Below are 25317 nucleotides of genomic sequence, written 5' to 3'. Positions count from 1 at the left end.
AATTGAATTTCAATTAATTAAATATATTCTACATATACAAAATATTCAAAATAAATACTCACATCACAATATAAAAACCAAGGGAGGAGATGGAGTTGGAGCCGCCAGCAGAGGAGGGAGGAGATGGAGTTGGAGCCACCAGCAGAGGAGGGAGGAGATGGAGTTCACGTTGGGGGCGGCAGCAGCTATGGAGGAGAGGAGTTGAGGATTTGGGGGGATTGAGTTAGGGTTGAAGGATGAAAATTTGGGGCTTTTAATTGTATAGGGATCGGGTAGGAAGGGCTGGGATGGGGAGGGACACGGTGGGAATTTTTTTTTTTTTTTTTTTTTTTTCGGCCTGGCCCAAAACGACGTCGTTTTGCCCAGGTTTTTTCAAAATCAAAACTGGCGCACAGCGCCTTCGTCTTCTTCGTTCGTCCTCCTGTCCAGAAAACCGACGACTCCAACGGCAACGGGGTCGCACCAGGGGTCGCCCCACCATCTCCAAGGGGTCTCGAAGGTTGCTTCCATGGCTTCCAAGGGGTCGCGCGACCCCAATGACCCCACTGTGGATCCGCCACTGACTGGGGGCTCTTCTTTCCAAACAAACAGCCTAAATATACCATTGATTTCAATTAAGAGGGGAAACTCAAACCTAAATATCCTATTAATTTCAATAAGAGTGGAAACTCAACTATGTTATGGAATTATATATGGACACTTGTTATTAATAATACTTATCGTGTTCACATGCTGGATCAATATGTAATATCTTAATAGTTTAACACCTTTTATGTAAATTCAATGTCTATGAATAGGCACTCTAATAAGAAGAGAACACACTTTGGTTTTCTCCTCCCAATCTCTCTCGTCTCTCTCTATTCTTCCACTTTCTCTTATATGATATTTTATTTCTAATATGTTATCAACACGAATGTCTTTATATTTTCTTGGCTTTTTATCCAAAATGGACTATGAGATTTGCATAACACATCACTTTGGTCTCTGAGATTGAAAACCAATAGAAATGGTCCCTGAGATTGTCCACCATCCATTATTTTGGTCATTCGGTTAAAAACTCCGTTAAATGTCCCGGAGCTCTTGGCCGGAAGTTTGGGCAATTTTCAAAGCATTGTAACTCAATCGTTTCTTAACCAAATTCGACCCATAATATATCAAAATAAAGATAGAAAGAGTAGAACAAGATTATACCATTTGGACGCCCAATGGTTGCCAGAGATGGCCGGAAAATAGCCTGAAAGGTGACTGGTCCACTAGAAAATTGGAAAACTTGCCGGAAACTAGGTAAACTTTAAACATTCATAATTTCTTCAATGCTAAATGAAATCAAGTGATTCAAAAACGAAAATCATACTTTTAGATGAGACGAATAGAATGGTACCTTTCTCGAAGGCTAACTCGCCGTGGTTTGGCCGGTAAATGGCTCAAAAGTGTTTGTCTTGGTCGTCGAGTTAGCCATTTTCGAGCCGTTTTCCAACCAAACCACGACGAGTTAGCCGTCGATAAAGGTACCATTCTCTTTTTCTCATTGTGAAGTATGATTTTCATTTTTGAATCACTTGATTTTGTTGAGTATTGAAGAAGTTATGAACATTTAAAATTTACCCAGTTTCCGACGAGTTTTTCAGTTTCCCGTAGATGAGTCACCTTTCAGGCTATTTTCTGGTCATCTAAGACAACCTTCCAAATGGGTATAACCTTGTTCTACACTTTCCTATCTTCATTTTGATATATTATAGGTCGAATTTGGTTAAGAAACGATTGAGTTACGAAGCTTTGAAAATTGCTCAAACTTCCAAAATTGCTCAAACTTCCGATCAAGAGCTCACGGACACTTAACGAAGTTTTTAATAGAAGGACCAAAATAATGGATGGTGAACAATCTCATGGACATTTTCAATCTTAGGGACCAAAGTGATGTGTTATGCAAATTTCAGTGACCATTTTGGCTAAAAAGCCTATTTTCCTTTTGTTTTTTTTAAGAGAATCATATGCCATGATAATATACACAATTTGGATGATGTAATGCGGTAGGAAATGAAATCAAGCTCTCGGACTCATTAGCACAATTTCTTGTCCCGGCAATGCGAAACATTCAAAATGCAATTTCTAGTGGTAGTCTTGGAAACCAAATCAAAGTTTCCACTGCTTTTGACACTACAGTACTTGGAGTGTCCTTTCCTCCATCAAAAGGCGTATTCAGGTCCGAATATAGAGCAGTTTTGAATCCCCTCATTGCTTTCCTCGTGGACAACAACTCTCCGCTACTCCTTAACATGTACCCTTATTTTGCTTACAGTGGCAGCAGTGGGGACGTTCGTCTTGATTATGCTCTTTTCACAGCTCCCTCAGTTGTAGTACAAGATGGCAACCTCGGTTACAATAATCTTTTCGATGCAATTTTGGATAGTGCTTATGCAGCTCTTGAGAGGGCGGGTGCAGGGTCTTTGGCAATTGTTGTATCGGAGACTGGCTGGCCATCAGCTGGTGCAAATTCAACAACAATTGATAATGCAAGGACTTACAACTCAAATTTGATTAAACATGTGAAGAAAGGGACGCCGTGGAAACCTGGAAAGCCCATAGAAACTTGCATTTTCGCCATGTTTGATGAGAATAAAAAGACCCCAGAGCTTGAAAAACATTGGGGTCTGTTTTCCCCAAACAAACAGCCTAAATACCCAATTGATTTCAATTGATTAGCTAGTAATTAAATGAATTGTGAAAATAAGGGCCAGCATTGGTTTGCGATCGAACCACTAATAAAAGATGGCAAAGTTATCTGTAAGGCGCCTAGTAAAGTACCCAAAAAATGCTAGTCGAGAGTCAATAGTCTTTACTTAGATAATGGAATTCTATGTAAGGGATTTGAAAACTAATGCATACATTTTTTTTTTTAATCATTTTAATGGCAGATTGGACTTACAGGAAAAGTTTTTAGAACAACAACAAAGGCTTATTTTACTAAGTGGTGTCGGCTATATGAATTCTAAAACGTCACTGCCCTCAATTTTATACCAAGTATTCAATTAGCTCAAAGTACTTCATGTCTTTTCTTAAAGACTGTCCAAGTCTTCCTAGATTTTCATCTACCTTTTTTTTCTTGAGCCTCTGTCTCATAATTGCATTTTCTAATCGAAGCATCTATAGGTCTTCGTTTCAAATATCCAAACCATGTCAATTAATTTTCTCTCATCTTATCTTCGATTGCAGCGAATCCTACTTTACCTCAGATATTTTCATTCTTAATCTAGTAATTTCTTTGAGCGGTCGCACAACATACCTAATGTAGTCTTCCATTTCATCCATACTGACACGCCCCGATCCCAATGTCCTCGGAACATCGGGATGGTCACGTGCTGGCCGACACTTGAGGGTGACGAAAGCCATTTATTGAATGCAAATGCTGAGAGCCATGAATAAATAAGACTTATAAATTTAAATATAATGAATATGTATTTAAGGGACGTGTTCAGAGCATACAACTAACTAGAATACTAAAAAGAAATAATATAAAATTGAATGAATAAGAGGATGGGTCATACACTGAGAGGACTTAAAGATGCTGATGTGGAAGTACCTAGACACTGTGATTGTATGCCTCAATTCTAAGTCCTGAAGGGGGAGCAAAATAAACATGAGTGGACCAAGTTGATATATATATATAAAATAAAACAGTTATCAACATACTAACCCCCAAGTTTTATGAAAACTCATATAACATGATAAAAATAGGTTTTCCGAAACCTAGCATGCCATGCAATGTCTCAAAGCATATCTCGTATATATAGTAATCACTAGGGAATGTCCAATATCCCTCCAGGCCCTATGCCAACTCCCCGTCCCTGTGCCAATTGCCAGAGGACAATCACCTTCAGGCCCCGTGCCAGCTCCCCGTCCCTGGGCTAATTGCCAGGGGAAAAACCCTTCAGGCCCTATGCCAACACCTTAACTATTGCTCAAGACAGAATCTATCCCTCGCCCCGTAGTGGAATAGGGACCACTACGTAAGTACAAAATCATGGAACATACATATATTTGAAAAGCAACTTCAAAGTATAAAGTCACCCATCATCTTTACTATAAAGAGGTGTTTGAAACATGTTCTAAATATGATATCGTCATCCATCAAATATTCTATAAAGAACACGGGTTATAAGAAAAATAGTAATAATTCAAAATAGCCTCCTTAAGCATGTTATCTCATAAAATGTTTCATAAAATGTAATCATGCTTATCATGTATGCATTTCTACTATTAAAACATGCATTTTAGAAGGGGTCCACTCACAGATACTCTGCCGAAGAGCCACACAAATTCGTTATAGACCTCGGGTTAGTTTTGAGCCGCAAGGCCCAATAGGATTTGAATGTCAAGCTCATTAACTCAAGTTGTATGACAACTTGAATACACAAAGGGCTTGAAAGCCCAATAAAACCTTAAGTGGCCGGCCCTTCTCTGGCCATATAGAGAAGGGTAGCGAACTTGGCTTAATTGCAAGTTTGCCACTCCATTATGAGGTTGTATAAGGGCAACTTTATAGCCATTTCATCCTTAGGATTTACTTTGGAGAAAAGATGAGAACATAAAGCTCTCTTTGCTCTCTAAGAGGCCGGCCACCCTAAAGGAACATAGCTAGCAATCTTACTTCCTCTAGGTCACTCATCTCTTCATCAATGCTTTCCTTGGTGTGGAAAATTAGAGGTTCTCTATTTTGGGAACTTGGAGAATCCTTTCAACCATTATCCTCTAAGAAATCCATGGAGCTAAGAAGTAAGGAATGAAGGCTCTATCTCTTGGGTGATTAGCCTTTGCTTATGCAAAGAGGAATCAACAAAGGTATAAGATTTCTCAACTCACTTTGTTTTTTAGTTTAGTCTTGGTTCACCATAACTACTAGGCTTTGAATTTCATGGGTTAAGTTTTGTTTTTGAGTGCATACAAGCATGATTCCGCCTTTTAATTGTTAATTGCATGCATAGATGTTGATCAAATGAACTTGTTTTCACAATTATTTCCTTCACGATGCACTGTGCAAGTGTTGAAAAAGTCAAAGAAGAAAACCTTTACCCCCGTGGAGGCTACCGAAGTCCATAGGGACGAAGAGGCTACCAAATAGCAATTACAGCAGGCGGATCGATAAGGTGGCGCCCAAGTAGAGGAGATAGGATGGAAACCCGAAGAGGACGCTGCAGACATCATTCTTGATCCTCAATAGCCAGAAAAGACGGCTAAAATCAGCTCACGTCTAAGCCCAGCCAAGAAGGAAGAACTCACGGCTTTCCTTAGAGAAAGCCGAGACGTTTTTGCATGGTCACCATCCAACATGCCCGACATCAACCCCAAGGTGGCTTGCCACAAGCTGCATGTCAACCCCTATGGCTTGCCAACATCTTGCTAGTCATGACGAAAGAGAAGGGCAAATAGAAGGTTTGCATTTATTACACCAACCTCAACAAAGCATGCCCAAAAGATCCTTATCTTGTCCCTCGGATCGATCTATTGGTAGATTCAACTTCTAGGAACCAGCTACTCAGCTTCTCGAACACATACTCTTGCTACAGCTAAATAGCTATGTACGAGCCCGACAAAGAGAAAACCGCGTTCGTGATCGAGAGAGGCACTTACTGCTATAAGGTCATGCCTTTCGGCCTTAAAAACTCTTGAGCCATTTACCAAAAGTTAGTAAACATGATGTTTAAAAAGAAAATTGGGGTAACCATGGAGGTCTATGTCAATGACATCATGGTAAAGGGCAAGTAATGGTCAGACCACATCCGCAACTTGGCGGAAACTTTCAACATCCTCAAAAAGTACAAGATGAAGCTTAACCTCACCAAATGCACATTTGGAGTATCTTCAGGTCAATTTTTAGGGTACTTAGTAACCCAACCAGGAATTAAAGCACATCTCAAGCAAATCCAAGAGATCTTAGAGATAAAGTCTCCAACTATCTTGAAAGAGATCCAAAGCTTGACCGGACGAGCAGCTGCCTTCAACAGCTTTCTCTCGCGGTCCACCTATCGATGCAAGCCCTTTTTCAAGGCTATCAAGAGGGCACAATGTAACAAATGGGATGAAAAGTGCAAAAAAACCTTCCAAGACCTGAAGAAATATCTCACATCACCTCCTTATTATCCAAGCCGGAAGCAGCGGAGGATTTATACATCCACCTAGCAGTCTCCGAAGTAGCAGTGAGCTCTGCCCTCATACGAGAAGAGCTGGAGGCCCAATTGCCTATATTCTACACTTCTAAAGTTCTTCTCGATGAGGAAACAAGATATCCAAAGATCGAAAAATTAATTTTGGCGCAAATTGTTACGGCTTGGAAGCTCAGACCATACTTTCAAGCTCACACAGTCATCATCACTACTCAGTATCCTCTACGATCAATCTTACATGGTCCAGACGCTTCTCAACGAGTGATGAAGTGGGCGTTGGAACTTGGCCAATACGGTTTAGTTTTTCTACCCCATACGGCGATAAAGGCCCAAGCCTTAGCGGACTTCATAGCAGAATTCGCACTTAGCCTAGGCGACGTAATAGATCAGCCCAGTAACGCCCCAGAAGTAGCCGAGCGCACCTTAGCCGTCTGCTCCCCCTGACGGAGATTTATGGCATTTGCATGTCGACGGCGCATCCAACTACAAAAGCTCAGAAGCAGGCGTTGTCTTTGTCATCCCAGACGGCTCAAATGCTCGAGTAGGTAATCACTCTAGGCTTCAAAGCATCCAACAATGAAGCAGAGTACGAGGCCCTACTGGTAGGCCTCCGAATGGCAAAAGACTTGGCGGTGAAGAAGCCTGCAATTCATTTCGATTCCCAACTAATCACCAACCAAACTACTGGGGAGTACATGGCAAAACATCCAAGGATGAGGCAATACCTAGAGAAGGTACGCAAGTAGCTTGAGGCATTTCAGACTTACACTTTTACTCAAGTTTCGCAGGCAGACAATGCCAACGCAGATGTGCTAGCTAGCCTAGGCTCTGCCCTCAACCAACTCAAATGCTCTATTTTGGTGGAATATCTAGACAAGCCAAGCATAAAGATAGAGCCGATAGCCGAAGTGTCACAGGTTAAAGTAACTCCTAACTGGCAAAGTTCTATTATAGACTACCTGGTTAACGACACATTCCCCTTGGAAAGACTGGAGTCTAGGAAACTCTAAATCAAGGCAGCAGGCTACTACATTTGGAACGACATTCTCATCCGAAGATCCTACACCGGACCACATCTCCGCTGCTTAGCACCTCCCGATGACTTGAAGGTTCTAAGCTCAATCCACAAAGCCATTTGTGGAAATCACTCCGGAGGTCGATCTTTAGCACAGAAGGCTTTTAACGTAGGCTACTATTGACCTACCATACACCAAGATGCTAAGGAGTTAGTACAAAAGTATGACTATTGCAAACGCTACAAGTCGGTACCAACATTGCCTGCCAGCAAGCTACACCCATAGACGAGTCCTTGGCTGTTCATGCAATGGGTAATCGACTTAGTAGGACCTATGTCGCCTGCTACTGGGGGCAGAGGCATGATGATCGTGGTAACCGACTACTTCACCAAATGGGTAGAAGCAGAGCCCGTGACGACCACAACTCAGACGGACATAGAGCGCTTCATATGGAGGAACATCATTTACCGATTTGGCATTCCTAAGTCCATCGTCACCGACAACAGCCAACAAGTTGTGGGTAAAAAATTTGGCGAAGTTTTTCAAAAAGTATGGTAGCAGCACATGTCCACTCTGAGATATCCTCAAGGCAATGGGCAAGTCGAAGCATCCAACAAGACGATCATCGACTGCCTTAAGAAATCCCTCACCGAAAAGAAGGGAAAATGGCTAGACGAACTCCTCGAATGTCTATAGGCATATCGCACCATGAAAAGACGAGTAATCGGTGAGACTCATTTCTCTTTGGCATTTGGTTCGGAAGCAATCATTCCTCCTAACATCATTGTGCCAAGCATCATCACTCAACTACTAAGCATTGAGCAGAACAGTAAAGAGATAGCCATAAGCTTAGACCTGGTAGAGGAGAAGCGCGAGCAAACCATCATCCGTATCACAGCCTACCAGCAACAGATCATCTCCAACTACAACAAAAGGGCCAAGAACCAGCAATTCCAACCCAGAGATCTAGTCCTAAGAAAGGCCTTCATCACTGCCCGCAGAGAAGGCTCCAAAAAGATGGATCTTATCTGGCAAGGTTCGTACAAGATCAGCAAAAAGATCAAAAAGTAATGGAACGCCTACAACCTGAGGAAGTACCATGTGTGACCGCCCATTATATCAAGACCTGAAGACTCGAGCAGCTCAATGGGCACCACCTCACAAGTCGAGGACAATCCAGTTGTTATGCAGTCTTTTACAGCTAAGTTACACAATGAGGAATTCAGAAGTAATTTACCACTTGGTTTGATTACATGTTTACAACAATTTATCTCTCCTGCACTTCAAAAGAAGGCCGCACCCTTTATAGGGACTCATCACAAGAATTACACCCCCCGAGGGACTAACCATGCTCTCCAAAGTGAAGGAAACATGTTTATTAATTTTTGTAGCAAAATTGATAAACAACTAGCAAAGATCGAAGAAGTTCAAGCAAAAGCAACAAGGAAAAACAAAGAAAATCTTAAAGGCTACCTAGAAGACTACTCTTCAACAGCTTGGACATTCCACAACTATTCGGTCACCACACCTTCAGCAACAGCACCATCTGACGCTTTACCCTCAGTTGCCCTAGCCTGGGCACTAACCTCTCCAACTACTTCATCAATAGAATACACAAAAGTAAAGGCAAACAAGTCTTCCAGAGAAATAGAGAATGACTCAAAGTCTTTACTAGAAAACTCAAAGTTAAACAGCAGCCCAAATAGATGATCTACATAACCCAACTTCTAGAAATCAGCTTGACTCTGAGTAAGCAAAGCCTTGAACCCAGCCTTCTCACTCTTCAACTGCTTATTATCCTCGAGCAGGCAAGCACAAACCCACTACAGCTCATCCACTTCCTTCTTCAGATTGTCAATGATCTTCAAAGCACCTTAGAGTTCCAACACTTGAGGCTCAAGCCTATCAACAACTTTCTTGAAATGAATCACTTGGTTGTAAGCAGCAATCAATTCTTCATCCTTTGCATAAGCAGTTGAACAAAATTCAGAGATAGCGCGCTCAAGATCTTGAATTTGAGGTATGTAACACTTGATCTCCTTCTTTACACTTTCATATTTTACTTGGATCGCGTCAAGCCTAGTCTGCAAATCCACGATCTCCTGGTGAGCAGTTTCAAGCTGCAGAAAAGTGGGGGCAAAGATATTAGACCCCTTCAAAGCAACAAGTTCAGATTCCAATTTCTTGACTTTCTCGGTCGAGGAGTAAGCTTCGGCTACCACAACTCTTGCCACCACCTTAGCAGCCTTGGTATCTTCTTAATCAAGAAGTATTGAATCAGCTGCCAGAATCGTCGTTCTCTGCAACATGGCCAGCAGAGCAGTCCTCTTATACTCGATCGTATGCTTCTCAAAAGAACTTGGCCCAACAAATCCTTTGACGTCATCAACAAACTTGGCACATACGTCCACGTCCTCGAGCAGGTCTGGCTCCAAAAGATCGCAAATCTCAGCTGCTTTCCTAGAAACAGACTTGGTGGATTTTTCACGACTGCTTGCACAAGCAGTTTCCTTTCAGTAGACGAGTCGGCCTCAGCAACAAAGGGAACAAATTTTAGTGCCACTTTAGCAGGCAGGGGCACCTTGTCAGTCTTCATGGTAGCAAGCTTCTCCAAATGTGAACTAGACTTAGCCCTAAACGGACGCTTTGGCGCAACCTATGCCATTGAAGCCACAGAGAAACTTCTACGCCAGGCAATCTTTTCAGGAATTAAGCTAGCAACCTTTGGAACAGAAAGTGCCACCAGCACAGATCTAGCAACCTTCTTTTTCTCACCTTTGGAGGAAGTTAAGTTAATCACAAGCTCGGAAGCAGCCAGTGAATCCTCACGAGCAGCGGAAGAAGTCTTCGGTTTTTTCTTAACATGCGTCTCTTAGGCAGGTGGGGAAGACCTCTTTTTCCCACCTTTATTTGTAGTAAGCTTCACCACATTGATAAGACAAGCCAACGCCTCATCCTTGATTCATTTTATCTTTTCTCTTGAGGGCAGCCCACATTTTTCCCTACGAAGAAGACTAAGCAACTAGCGTCATTCATGGTACTCAGAATGGATACCCAAAGCAACATGCACTTTCTTTCTTCATGTCCGAAGAAGTCTTAAGAGTGGAGCCGAAGTTCGAATCTACAAAAGCAGCGGAAGACAATCAGAAAATTGAAAAGCAACTTAGCACTAAAACAAAGCAGCCGAGAAGATTAAGCAGCCCACTTACCAGATATGAAGATTGTTGGTACACGCAACTTGGGGGAAGAATCAGATTCCCATTCTCCACTTATCTCCAAAGTCTCATTGTCCCAGTCATGATCTCCCTTGCTCGAGTTATCAAAAAGCCTATGGCGAGATTGCAGCTGCCCAACCTCTATCAATGTGACCTATGTCAAAGAAGTACCAAAATTCGTTGACGGTTAGATCTAAGTCAAAGAATTGGCTTAGATTGTGGAATCCCACCATCATACGGGTCGCGTTTGGAGAACATCTCATGGAGCATAGCATTTCTTGGAAGAAACGCGACATAGGAAAAGTAAACCCCAACATAAAATAGTACGGGTGGAACTTGATGGCTCTCCAAGCCCCATCACATGGCTCATGACTGCTACCATCTTTAACACACTTCACACGTACTCTCGACAGAATTGCGTGCCAATATGCCTTGAGAAAATTTCTAAACAAGTCATCGAAGCTAATCTTGAAGTGAGCAGCCTTAAAGTAACCAACCTTGCTCAAAGACCCGCCTTGACGATACAAAGGCGACACACCATCATCATTCTTGTGGCTCGGGGAAGACATGCTTGAAAAATTCTACAAAGACACAAGAGGGATTCGTTAGAGGGTTGTTAAAAAAAAAAAAAAAACAGCTCTTAGCCCAAATTTCAAGCAGGTCAAGCCTTTGGCCTTTCTCCTTTCCTCCTATATCAGGTGTAGGCCCATGCCCAACAACAACAAAAAATGATGAAAGGTGAGGGAAGCCTAAAGCCGCAAGAACCTAGCGCCCAAGCCAGGCCTCACAGCTTGGCCTATACTTTTTCACCACATGTGGCAATAGTGCCGCAACTGTTGGAAATGTGCCCTAAAACCAATCATATGATGATACTTTACGGACATTTCACATGTTAAACTAATCTAGTTTAATATCAAAGGCAAAGATTATTGTTTGAGCCGTCTCATATAAATGTTATACGCTTAAACGATAAGTCCAAGGAATATGTGATTGGGAGAATGCGATCTAAAGAAGTTAGATTCATGAGACCATTCTTTCGTAGACACATCCTAAACGTTCCTGATAATAGGATTGCCAATTGGGCATTGACAGTCCGTTAAGATCAGTATGTGATGTGTTTTCTCTCAGGGAGAATGACTAGTCTCGAATCATTGGTGTGTGTGACATCAAGACAAGCATGTAGGTGCTCAATAATGAATGAGTCCACTGAACACGATCAACAAGGAGTTCTCATACTCATGTCACATGAGAACTCATGGTTGGAATAATGCAAAGTAGTCCTTTGACCTGAGGCATCATAGTTGTCTTGTGGTTAATTTCTTGATCTTTGATTATGTCAAAGTCACTCCATCAGGAGGGTGTCCACGGCATCGTCGGGGTTAAGCCACTTAGCCATGGAGGCAAGTGAATGTGCAACAAGGGATCTCTAACCTTCAAACCGTTTGGGGGAGAATACTCTATGATATGATTAAGAATCTCTGGCCAGAGTATGAATGAGATTTAGGAAGTCGTTCCAAATCACATTCAAGGTAATCATATAAGCACACGAATTACATTGGATAGTAGACATGAATAAACTATCAAACCAAACAATGTGGTTAAGAGTATTGTATTAGAGAAAGACCGTATTGCATTTGTAATCCTAAACTGAATAGGTTCTCCACCTCTTCTGATTAGCTTGGGTAACCATGATATGCTGCTAGGTGTCACTCATGGTTTGTGGAAGCCCTAAACGTGTATAATCACTAAAGGGAGAATTGAAAGTAAGTTTCAATTCACAATCGATTTGAAATGGTTTTAATCGCCCACTGCCTCGCTAAAAGGAACCTAATGGATCGTACACCGTGTAAGGTGGAGATTGAAGAAACAATGGAGATGAGTAAGAATAATTAAATGGTTTAATTATTTATGGCAAGGATTAATTAATATGTTAATTAATCAAACGAATAAGTTCGTTAAAGACCACGGGATAGTTTTGGACCTTAAGGCCCAATGGGCTTCGAACGTCAAGCCCATTGAATTAAGTTGTATGACAACTTAATGAATAATGATTCACAAAGGCCCAATTAACCCAATAATACCCTAAGGCCGGCCATTTAGAGATGGAGTGAGTTTTGGACTTATTTACAAGTTTGCCACTCCAATGAATTAAGGTATAAATATGACTTTATAGCCAAAATTCATTTAGGGTTTCTTTTGAGAAAATTGGAGAGAACACAAAGCTCTCCTTTCTCTCTAAAGAGGCCGGCCTCCTTGGAGGGTTTAGCTAGCAATCCTACTACTCCAAGGTCACTCATTTCTTCTCCAATCTAACCTTGGTAAAGAGACTTAGGGGGCGTTTGTTGCGCCGGACTATCTCGGACTGGACTAGCTTCAATGACTAAGCTGGACTGGCTTAAACTAGACTAAGCTGGACTAACTTAGTGAAGCGTTTGGTGCAGTGTTGGACTAAGAAGCTGGATAATAACAAATTCTAATATTATATTATTTAATATATAAATTATTAATATTTTATTATGATCTAGGTGACCGGAGATGACGAGTAGTCTATCGGGAGTGGTTGTTGAGCATGACGAGGACGAGAGAGGATAGTCTTAGCTAGTCCCATGGTTATTGGGGGGTCTCGCTAAGACCTCTTAGTGAAGGGTTTTGTCCATGATAGTCCCCTTTAGTCTCATTAATGTTAGTCCTAGCATGGAACAAACACAGTATTGGACTAACAGCTAGTCCAATCCAGTCCAGTCCCACTTAGTGAGGGCAAACAAACGCCCCTTTAGAGGTTTTCAATTTTGGGAACTTGGAGAACCATTTCATCCATCCAAATTCATAGATCTAAGATGCAAGGAATGAAGGCCCTCTCTTTGGGTGATTAGCCTTTGCTTATGCAAAGAGGAATCTACAAAGGTATAATTTCTCAACTAACAAATGTTGTTTTAAGTTGAGTCAAGGTTCACCAATCTACTAGGCTTTGAATTTCATGGTTAATGTTTTATTTTTAAGTGCATACAAGCATGGTTCCGCCTTTTAATTGTTAATTGCATGCTATAGATGTTGCTTAAATGAACATGTTTTTCACAAAATTTCCTTCAGCAACCACCCCAAGTCCTCTTTCACAAATCCTCGACCCTCGTTGAGCCCAATTTCAAGCCCCGAGGCTTCCAAAAAAATTATGAAGACAAGAAAATTAATTTTTTCTTACCTAGAAGCAACAAGAAGACGAAGCAAGCAGTGAAAGACGATCCTTTGCACGGGCAAGATGTAGAAGATTGCTAGAGGAGGGGGAACAAATATCCTCTAAGCTCTCTCTCTCTCTCTCTTGTAGGGTAGAATAAATTGCTCCCTAAAGTTAATTTTATAATTCACTTAAGGTGGACTTAAATAGGATTTGAGAGAAATTTATTTCCCTTTCCTAAAAGGATCTAATTTCTTATTAAAGAGAGAATCTACATCAAAATAGGAAGCAGTCCTAAGTTTCCTAAAGCAAGGAAATCTCTACACATGTTGCCCTTTTCTGCAAGTAGCCCAACAGGTGTGGGGGCATTTGTGGAGCCAAAAATAATCACAAGGCGGCACGTAGATTTTTGGATAAGAAAAGGGCAAAAATACCCTTGAGGAGTATCGGGATTCCTACACACGAGCAACGGGCAATCATCCATCAACCAAGTTAAAAGTGCCCAAAATAGGTAACATTCAAAACCTATTCCATCCATCCTCATCAAATCTTCTCCACAAGCTAACCTCCAAAACATTCCTTTTAAATTATGTTAATTGGCTAATTAATGGATTTATTACCTAATTAATCTATTAATGGCCAATTACACCCAAACAAATACACAAAAGGCTAGTCACCTTCTCTCCCAAGGGGGCTGGCCATGCCTTATATATTCTACCTCATTTTCTCTAAAAAGTTAAGTTTTCACTCTTGCTAAACACTCAAAAATTCTCCGAACATTTTTCCTTCAAAATTCTAACTTTGGCATCGAAGGTTCTTCAGCCAAAGCCCCCCCCCCAACATTCATCATGGTCGCGTGAGGCTTTTGGCCTTGACCTAAGGTGTTATTTGTTTTGTAAGTGCAATTTTGTCCAAGAATAAGGAGGAAGAAATATGCATCCACACTTTTATTAGCTTAGAAGTTGGGTGAATGTACATTTGTCATTAGCTCATAAGCTAGCTATGATGAAGGGTTAAGATTGAATAGGATTGTTGTTAGCTCTCTCTCCTCTCATAGTTTTTTTTTCTGTAATGACTGAGCTCACATGCTCAGTGTGTGAAGGAATGAAATGATCTAACAGCTAGAGTCCTATTCTCTCTGCATTTTTTGGTTCTTCATCTTCATTTCCTTTAGCTCCCATATAATCCAAAAATCACCATTGCTGGTTGTTTGAGTTTCTTACTAGCATATCAGGGTATAAGTTCTAACATCACCTCCTAAACTTAGTATCCATAAAGGGCTCCATCGCGATATCCGGAGTATCACCTTACTCTCGTACCAGGTATTCAAATAGGGATAACCTTTTGCTCTGCTCTTACCCTCTTGTAGTTGCCAGACCAAGGCAAGTTATGATTCGAAGTTAGGAATGGCCTCCAGCTACTTGGTCTCTTTAATCCCCGTCGAAGGGTCATTAGATTTTGCAACATGAAGTTAAGAGATCATATTTTTCTTAACTCGTATTGCTTGGTTATCTCCAGTGAATCTTAAATGAATGTTCTTTGGAGACCTGGTAGCCTACATATGGGTGGAAAACACTTTGAACCCTATTTATTGGACTTGAGCATTTCCGATCAAACCACCTTGGTTGACTTGGCCAAAGCACTTCCGCATTTCGGAGCTCCATTGCAATAAAATTCCTCTTGAGGATTGCTTAGTCTGGATGCCCCCTTCAGACCTGTTAACATATGATGTTGCAGCATACTTGACTTCGTATGTTGGTCCGGGATAAAAGTAGTCGGAGTTCAGAGCCACCTTCAGATGATTTCCGGATCCCCTTTCGACTATTCCCTCGAATGGCGTAGAGTCGGGGTTTGAATGTTATAACCCACAACTTTGCTAGTTGTTAAACTTTTCGAAGGTCGGATGGTCCATTGGACTTCCGTGTCAGGGCGCCATGTGTATGTGCCCGTAGTCCACCAATCATTGCCGCACTTGTTACGGTTTGAGTCTTCAAAATCGCTAACCCTTCAAGAGGATTGGGCTAAAAGAGACTCATCTGACAGTGTTGCTTTGAATTTTTAGACTTGCGTTTGTGTCAATACGGTATTCCCTGCATCACCCAAGAAAGAAAGAAAGAAAAAATGTTTGAAAATCAAAGTTTCTTTTATTCATAATAAAAATAGGATTAATTGAAAAGGGGGTGTGATTTTTTTTTTATTGAATTCGAAAAAGATTGCCCACATATATCCAGGACAGTGAATCAAACCACTGGTGTAGTTCTAAGAATAAGATGATATGGTGTAAAAATTACATTAGGAATCACTTTTGATGATAAGCGTATAATGGGGCGTTGGGAGATGAGTTATCCATGGACTTGTCTTTGCGCAGACGACGACATTACGATTGAGTCCAGGTTGGACTACCTACATATCCCGAGAAGGGAATCAAACCGCTTGTAGTTTGGATTAACTTCTTTTTTACTGATTTGGAGGCGTTCACGATGGATCTATCTCAGGGTGATCGGTATTGGGTTTCTTGCGACTTTTCTTGTTGTTTCTCCGTCCTTTTGAGTATTTCACTCTCCATGGATGCAATTCATGTTAAGGGTATGATTTTTTTGTATGTCGTCGGTCTTCATCACTAGTGTGTTTGTCAAATCGATTCATGTCTCTGGGTTTAACTGAGCCTTCTTTCCTTACTTTTGTCTCTGACGAATTCCCAACAGTGCCCCTGATCTAAGAGCTTTTCAATGCAGTCTTTCAGCACTCGACAACTTCTGAGGGCATGGCCAGTACTCTTGTGGAAATAGCAATATTCGTTTGGATTCTTCTTTGCTAAGTTCTCCCGTAGCAGCTTTAGGTGCCTGATGAATGGTTTGTCCTTTATGTTATGGAGGATGTTGTTAATTACGGTGTTTAAAGCGATATACTATTTTCGTTTTAATGGGACTATTTGTCACTGCACCCCCAATAGCAACGTGTCGTGGAGAGGGATAGGGAGTGTCTCTGTTGGCCCTTCTTCTATCAATCTTTCTAGAGTAATCTGATTTGACAATCATTCCCATGCTCTTTTCATTCCAGTTAGTTAGATTATCCGCAATATCAAAGCACTCAGCCAAAGTGGCGTAATCATACTTTCTTTTGTTCAGTTTCTGAGAAAGAGGTGAATGAACATACAACCCTTGTTTGAACACCCTTTGAACACCATCGTGGCTAACTTGTCATCAGGTTTCTCCATCTCCACCAATTCTGCTTGGAAGCACTTCAAGTAGGTTATGAGGCTTTCATCCTTAGACTGAGGGACCATCCAAAACATGGCCTCATGGTGCTTGCAAATGTGTCGGCAAAACGAATAGGTGTTTGTGAACATGCCGACCAAACTTTCAAAATAGTCAATAGACTTAGCTAGCAGCTCTGAATACCATCTCATTGCAAGTCCCTCAAGAGTAGATGAGAACATCATGCACATCCACGCATCGTTGTTGCTGTGTAGCACCATTGCATTCCGGTAATGCATGACGTCGTAGTCAGGATCAAAATCACCGCGAAATGACTTGAACCTTGGCTGGGAAAAATTTTCTGGTGGAGGTACATCCTCAATCGCCAATCTAGCCAAGCTTGCATATGTAGCCAAAGGCCCAGCAACACCATGCCTCCAAAATGTATGCAGTGTGCTAAATTTCAGTCACATTGATGTGAATCAGAAACAAGGACAACGCCAATTGACCAGCTCCGATTTTGTTGACGAAATCGAAATTGTGTTTGACAATTAATGTCAGTTAAAACCTCTTTTCTCATAATATCAATTATGTCCCCAATTTATGAATTTTTGTTCCTTCTATGAGCCCATCAAGAATACAGACAAGGACCAGCCAGCCAACCAACATTTCAAAACAAAGGCCTCATAGAAAGCAACAACTAGCCCAAATCCAAAAACAAAGACAACTTAATTGATTAATTTAAAAACAATTAATTAATAGAAAAAGGTTTTTGCTTTCTCATAAGCATTGGAAGAAATAAAATTGAACTCGTAATCAAAAGTTTATATACGAGTGAAAGTCGAATGTTTTGTAGGTTCGTTACTACGCAATCTTCAAGGCAGCATCATGCCATGGGATGTGGCCAAATCACTCCACTATTTTATGCAACCGATACTTGTTCCGTCAAAGTCTAGATAACTCTATCTTTCAAACAGTATTTTCAATAAGATCATGACTACCTTATCAAAAAGCGAATCATTTTCAGCGGATACTGTTCATCTGCATGTTCATTACTAAAAACCTTTCATCCTATAAGGTAGTTGCTTCTTTCTTTGCCAACGACCCCATGTTCACAACTCACAAGCCAACTGCGTTACCTCCGATTCACAGTGTAAGCCTCTCCCAAACTATATCCCCAGATCAGCTTTCTTCATTGCACAGAAATCCCAAGGCCTGTAACCTAATATGGAATTTATGCTCTGATCAAAGAATAGAACTCCTCAGAAGGAAAAAGTAAAAGATCTGGAGATAAAAATTAAAAAAAAAATAGTAATAAGTAAACTGATGCAGAGATTTTGGTTAATCCGCATATAAATTGAGCATTCATAGAGGGTACCTTTTCTGTTATGACAATGTAAATACTCCAAGTACCCATACACAATCGATCGATGAGATTCTGCCATAGTCTAACTAGATCAACCTAACACCCAAAATAAGCAATAATGTTTTTGATACGTTCACATAATTGTGGAAATTGTGAAACGAAAAGCTCTAGCAAAACTGTCAAGAATACTACACTTTATCGGCACTCAGTTTTCAGGCAAGGACAAGAGACAGGGCCGGCCCCAGCCCAGTGCAGGCGACCATTCGGGGCCTCAAAAAATCAGGGGCAGCAAAATTATTAGGGTAGTGAATTCATATATGTTTTTGTAAGCATGTAAATTAAAAAAAAAAATTAAAACAATAAATACGAATTGGTTAATTTATCAAGTAGGTCAGCTAGAGGCGCTGGTTCCGTTATTCCTCAATAACAATGAGGCCCCATGTTCGAACTATTCTCTGTGCCTTCTTCTCTCTTTTTTTACTTATTTTTCGTTTGATTGTTAACCAGAGGTGCTGGTGCGTTGTTTTCTAGTAATTATGAGGTCCCAAGTTCGAATCAGTCTTACGTGTTTTTCTTTCTATTTTTTACTAATTTTTGTTTGCTTGTTAATTTCTTTTACCTTTTATTATAATTACTAAAATTTGGTTAATTCATCAAGGTTAACTAGAGGTGCATATTGTTTATATCCATTCAAATTCAAATTTAACTTTCAACAAAATAATGTTTACTAATTTAATTTAGCAAGTACAGAGATTATTCAAAAAATGAGATCATTTTCACTCAGCTCCAAAAATTGGAACTTTCACTTATACCAAATCAACAAGGCTTTTGCTCATAAAATTGAATTGTTAAAGTCCCGTGCTTTAGACACTAGACGTCAAGTATTGCTCGATTGACTAGTATTTTTACCATATGACAATCTTCTTTTCCTTATGACCACTTTTACAATGTAACTTTGTTTTTCTATATATGATGAACTTATTATCCGATAAAGAAAAATACTTGTTCGAATTATTAAAAATTCAAATACCTAAGAAAAAAAATCACATGAAAAACATAATTTTTTTGTGTGTGTATTGTAGGTTTGTGGGCCCCATTTTTATTTTTGCCCAGGGCCTCCAAAATGTTTAGACCGGCCCTGACAAGAGATAGCAACCACTGAAATTCATGGAAATATAGCTCACTGCATAAGCAACCGCTTATTCCATAGCTTCCTCTATGCAGTTCCATTTCATTCTACTTATTGTTCATGTGATAATCAGTTTTATTACTAAATTTTTTTGGTTTTTTTTTTTTTTTTTGGTAACCCTTACGTGATCGATCAAGAGATGAAAGACAAAAAAAAAAAAAAAACCAACGTTTCATATTGTAAATTCAAGCAAGTATTTTTCCCCAATAAATAAAAAAAATGTAGTTTTTACAGAGTACAACTGCATTTTCGCAATTCCCTCTTTTACATGTGTGTGCACTTATAATTCATTGTATTCTGCCACTTTTCTAGTGAATGAAATCCAGTATTGACTCTTAAAGGAAACATAAACAATTCCTCCTTGTAACTAATTTCTATTCCCATCCAATAATGGTAGAAGCACCAACTATATTTTGTCCGCACTGCTATTACTACTTTTATCACCATGACCCAGTTTTTAGTAAACTAATCATATCATGATTAGCAGGTTCAGAATTAACAGACAAAATGAAGCATTTGGAAAGTTACAAATGATGATGATTGGCCCCGAATCATCGTGTTTCCGCATGAATGGGTATTGGATACATTATGCGTATATCCGTGCAGACAAAGCATGATAGCATTCCATGAACACAATCAACCTATAAATTTCATTAACAATGCATGATCACGGTTCCAGATTTAAAGTTTCCTTTCGTTTTTTTTCAAGTTTCGTTTGGGGAATCATATGTACAAAATTTTCAAACAAAAATATTAAAGAATGTGATGAGATACATGGCGCACGCAAGGAAACAACAAAGATTCGAAGCCAAGTTGATGTAATTGTTCTTCACAATGGCAGTTGCTTGATGATTATGTTGAAAAAAAATTGGTAACGGTCTCATTAGTGGTGTTTGGCATCATTTTAGTGAACTATAATAATGGTAAACTGCTGCTTCTTTTTTTAAACGAGGATAGAGGAAAAATACTTAATAGTCCGTCGAAATGATGACATGACAACTCGATCATAGAGAAGTTCCAAAGTAATGCAAAGTCGTGTAGTGTAGGTGAGAGAGTTTAGGCTAACCGTGCACCACTACACAACATTTCGGTGGCATTTTTACTAGATCTGACGGTTGTGTCGTATTCGTGTTGTTTTCATGACATATCCGATATCTTAATAAGTCATGTCCTGTCAAACACGTTAAAATGAACGAGTAATAACCCAACCCGTTAAAATTAACTGGTAATATAACCTGGACCGTTACCCGCTAAAGAAAATATATTTTGCTTCAATGAATAATCAAATGAAAAACGTTATATCAATTAATATCTATATACCACGTCACTACAACAAAAATGGCCTTTGGGCACAAAATTATGGACACAATTGAGGGATTTGTGTGTCTTTCAACACAAAAAGATTAAAACAGTGCCCATTCAATAAAGGACACTACATATTGTGCCCAATATAAAAAAAAATGGACACAAACACATTTTCTGACAATTTTGTTTAAAAAAATGAACTCAAATATATTATTGTGCCTATATTTTACATCTAAGGGCACAATTATTTGTTTTTTATTATTTGTCATAAACTTATGGCCCCACACCCCATTTTCTCTCACTCCCATTAACCACCCACACCGCACCCCCTCCTTCTCGTTCTCTCATCTCTCTCTGCCTCCTTTAGACTCTTTCTGTCTCTCCAACCCCCTTCCTCTCACTACCTTACCTAGATCAAATCGTGGAGGCTCTTGAGTTCCATCATCGCCAGAAAACCTTGGCAGGAACCCTCCGCACACGATCTCCACAAGTAAGGATCTCGGAGTGGCGGGGGGTTGGGATCGGCGAAGAGTTTGGAATCAGAATCGGAGGAGGTAATTGCAGTTTTGGTAACTGCAGGGTCATCGAATGGCAGTTTCTAGGGTTGGAGTGGGAGGCATTCGAACTCATCTTCATCCCAATACACGAAGCTGGTGAAGGAAGGTTTGGGAAGATGGATGCATGGTGAGTCCGAATCGGGAATTGGGTTTGGTAGGGAGAGATCAGAAGGTGAGTTGGGTTAGGAGGCGGTGGTGAGGAAAAGGCGGGTGCGAGTCGGAAGAGGGAGTGAGGAGTAGTCGTCGTTGTCCTCATTTATTTCGTCGTCGTAGCCTTCGAATTGGGAGTCGGCGACTTGGAGGGAGGAGGGAGAGAAGTGAAGGAAATTTTGTGAAAAACATGTTCATTTGAGCAACATCTATAGCATGCAACTAACAAATTAAAGGCGGAATCATGCTTGCATGCACTCAAAACAAAACATTACCCATTAAATTCAAAGCCTAGTAGGTAGGTGAACCAAGACTCAACTCAAAAGAAAGTGAGTTGAGAAATTTATACCTTTGTAGATTCCTCTTTGCAAAAGCAAAGGATAATCACCCAAGAGATAGGGCCTTCATTCCTTGCTTCTTAGATCCATGGATTTGGATGGAAGAATAGGTTTCTCCAAGTTCTCAAAATTGAGAACCTTTAAGTCTCCACACCAAGGTAAGATTTTAAGAAGAAATGAGTGACCTAGAGGAAGTAAGATTGCTAGCTATTTTCCTCTAGGGTGGCCGGCCTCTTTAGAGAGAAAAGAGAGCTTGTGTTCTCATCCTTTCCCAAAAGAAAACCCTAAATGAATTTTGGCTATAAAGTCATATTTATACCTTCCTTCATTGGAGTGGCAAACTTGTAATTAAAGCAAGTTCACTACCCTCCTCTAAATGGCCGGCCTTAGGGTATTATTGGGCTATTTGGGCCTTCGTGAATCATTATTCATTAAGTTGTCATACAACTTAAGTCAATGGACTTGACGTTCAAAGCCCATTGGGCCTTAAGGTCCAATACTATCCCGAGGTCTTTAACGAACTTATTTAGTTGTAGCTAGCAATCTTCGAATTAATTGAAACCAAGACTACGTCAAAGATGGTTTCTTCCAAGTCAACCAATCTCTTTAATTGTAGTCACCTTAAGCTACCAATTAGCCATGGAGGTTTCATTATTTCGGGTCAAATGGTACTTTACCATTTCCTTGAGTATATGTCGTATATACACTCAATGTAGTCATAAGGATTTTCATTCTTATTTCTTTCGAATTAAGAGGTGTAACTCTATGACATAGTCATAAAGTTCAAACCATTCAACTGAGACAGTTTATAAATCCTTCTCGACTACCTTGGAGCTTGTGGTATAGGAACTAGGTTGTTATATTTGTTGATCATGATCTTGTTTCTCAAAGAACCCATTCTTTGAGTTCTATCTCTTGTTCATTTGCGCTATCTTAGGCAAATCCTAGTGTAGGATTACAATGAACTACCCAACAAACAACATTTGTTAGTTGGTTTATAGAAGTGATATCCAAATGTTAATTTAAGGATACCCACAAGATAATTTTAAACAAATATTGCTTATTAGCACACAACCCCAAATCTTAACATGATTAAGATTTGTCTTTCTTTCCAACTACATCCTATGGAGTCATGAAAATTTTGGAAGATCTTCTAATTGACAATTATATTGTCTTAGAAGTACATATCCTATATATGGGTAATTGATAATATCCAACGAACTAAATCTTATTCAAGTTCGTTCTTCTCTTAATGGAGAAATCCATTATCTTATGATGCTTCTTTCCTTGATATATTTCAAGAAAACTGTTCTAAAGTGTTACCTTTCCTTGGATCAAATCTAAGGAGGTAAATACTTTAGACATCTTACTCATCAACTTACATTTCTTGAATTCTTTGAAACCTTTTGCAAAGTATTCGGACTTGTGTTTATTCAAAATAAACTATAGTCCAACCGAGAGTGATCTTCGGTGAATGCCATACAACATGAGTAGTTTTATGTTGTGGACAAGTGCCACAAACATCTAAGTGAATTAACCTCAACAACTTTGTGATTCTTTCTTCCTTTCCAAAAGAATAAAGATTCGAACATTTCGCCTCTATACAATTTTAATAAGAAGGTATTGGATCCGGATCTAACGATCTAAAGCATCCATCTATGACCAACTCGTTTTATGTTTTAGAGGTATCACAACTCAGTTGGGATTAGTCACTACCTTGCAACCTTTTGGGTTTTAAGCATCGTTATATTCTAAACAGTTAACACTACCATATCATCTCTACTATAGAGACAATCAATTAGATTACAATAATCTAATCATTCATTAATAAAGAACAATGTTTTGTCAAACAAAACATTCATCCATCCCTTATAGTGATGGAATTAAGTTCCTTAAAATTGGAATGTAAAGACAATCTTTGGTTTTTCCAATTTCTTTGGTAGTTCATATGAGGAAGTAAGTACCATCTGCTTTCGCAGAGATCTATATTTGATTCACATTCCGAATGTGAAGTACTTTCTCTTCTCTCATTAATCTTCTACTTTTTATTAGCCACACTTTTACAATGATTGTAAAACATAGTTACCAATACGGAATCAAGCATTCAAGTAGAAGAACCAACTGTTTTGAACTTTTCAAGAACAATTTACAACACCTTCGAAAGGTGTGTTCTTGACACTTTGCAAGACACTTCTTGCAAATACCCCTTCCAATGTCCATTCTTTCATAAAGAAAGTTTGTTCCCTTGGAGTTTATTTCGCTTTCTTCATTTGACTTCTCCTTTGACTACAATAGTCATGGTCCCTAAACTCCCACTATCTCTCTTGAAACTTATTTCAATTGTGTTATACACATCAAACGATTTGGAGAGTGTGTGGTTATTGTTCACTATATAGTTTACAATAAACTTAGTGAACCATTTAGATAGGGACACAAAGGTGAAGTCTTTGCCTAGTTTCCGTTTCTAGAAGTGGTTTAACACTTCAACACTCAATGATTCAAAATCATCATAAGTCCATGTTGATGGACTATTTTTGTCAACCAACCATTATGTTCTAAACATAATTACAAACTTTCAAGAGTTGTTCAAGGCAACTCTCATTTCTTCATACAACAATTTGTAAGTGAAGAATCATGGCACATAAAGTGTCCATGCCCTTGTGCTTTCTTCTTAAGTTCTTTGTTCATTTAACAAAGAAACAAGCACTAGTGTTTGCATTAGCTAAGGGTTGTTCAAAGCAACTCTTATTTCTTCATACAACGATTTGTAAGTGAAGAACTATGACATTAAAAGTGTTGTCCTCTTTATGATAGACTTATCTAACATGTTCTTCCAATGATACATTATCAATAGGAAGATTGTGAGGATTAGACTACTTAGGTACATATACAATCCATTTAAGACAATCTTTGGGATTGTGTTACCAAGTCCGGAAACTAAAGCATTCGGCTTTTCTTAGTCAAGTTTTGGATAGCGTTTGCAAATATATTGGGAAACAAATACATAACGAATATAAATTGATTGATTTTAAGCCATTTGATTCGGGTCTTTAAATCAAATAGCACCACCCACTATTTTTGGCAAATTCCATATCCCTCATCGGAATTCGAGAGTTTTGGAGGAAACTCTTAGTAGGGTATGGGAGACTCATCATGACCAAGCCCACCTCACAATGATATGATGTTGGCTAGCATCAATAATAATGAGAGAGTACACTTACTCATTTGCATCTCTTGCAAGTACCCATCTTATTTGGCCTCTAGAGAATGAAGCCTCACAATGATATGATGTTGGCTCCATTGCACTTAGTTAAGTCATTCCCACCATGCAAGTTCGAGTAGGGGTTCAAGAACAACCTCACAATGATATGATGTTGGCTATTCTCGTTGCCTACCTTCACAACATCATGTATGCATATAGAACTCCTCCTGAGTGTAAGCACGCACTTTGTACTCCCCCATGATAGGGTGAAGCCGGTGTATGAGTCATAAACGATCAGAGCCTACCACGGTGGAAGGCCACGAAAGAGTGTTCAAAGCACTCTCACGCTTATCAACTTAATAATAGTTTGGTTGAGGGTTTTAGGTCTCATCATATATAAACATACATTTTAATCTTATTAAAACAATTTGGTCCTATTACAACTATTG

The 25317-nt window shown here is 39.7% G+C and overlaps 2 protein-coding genes and 1 long non-coding RNA gene across 4 annotated transcripts; 2 read left to right on the top strand and 1 right to left on the bottom strand.

The window, feature by feature from the left end:
* Positions 1–2033: 2033 nt before the first annotated feature.
* On the top strand, positions 2034–2699 carry LOC103426041 (glucan endo-1,3-beta-glucosidase, basic isoform-like; the record flags this gene model as incomplete). Its single annotated transcript, XM_017329753.1, has 1 exon — positions 2034–2699. A coding segment is annotated over one exon (666 nt), but the record flags the coding sequence as incomplete, so codon positions are not given.
* A 4811-nt stretch (positions 2700–7510) lies between these two features.
* On the top strand, positions 7511–8248 carry LOC139189806 (uncharacterized). Its single transcript, XM_070809036.1, has 2 exons — positions 7511–7726; positions 7874–8248. The coding sequence occupies exons 1-2, from the start codon at positions 7511–7513 to the stop codon at positions 8246–8248; spliced, it is 591 nt and encodes a 196-aa protein (XP_070665137.1).
* A 9317-nt stretch (positions 8249–17565) lies between these two features.
* On the bottom strand, positions 17566–18414 carry LOC139190224 (uncharacterized). Of its 2 annotated transcripts, none has more exons than XR_011574307.1 (2): positions 18140–18294; positions 17566–18045 (listed from the first exon to the last, which is right to left on the bottom strand). It is a non-coding gene; the product is annotated as an uncharacterized lncRNA (long non-coding RNA). The 2 variants fall into 2 exon arrangements; XR_011574306.1 differs by having other exon boundaries at positions 17662–17983; positions 18140–18414.
* Positions 18415–25317: the final 6903 nt, after the last annotated feature.

Source organism: Malus domestica, chromosome 12 (genome assembly GCF_042453785.1).
Source record: "Malus domestica chromosome 12, GDT2T_hap1".
NCBI classification, from domain to species: domain Eukaryota; kingdom Viridiplantae; phylum Streptophyta; class Magnoliopsida; order Rosales; family Rosaceae; genus Malus; species Malus domestica.
The sequence above is the reverse complement of the archived record's forward strand: the minus strand, read 5'-3'. Positions and strand labels throughout refer to the sequence as shown.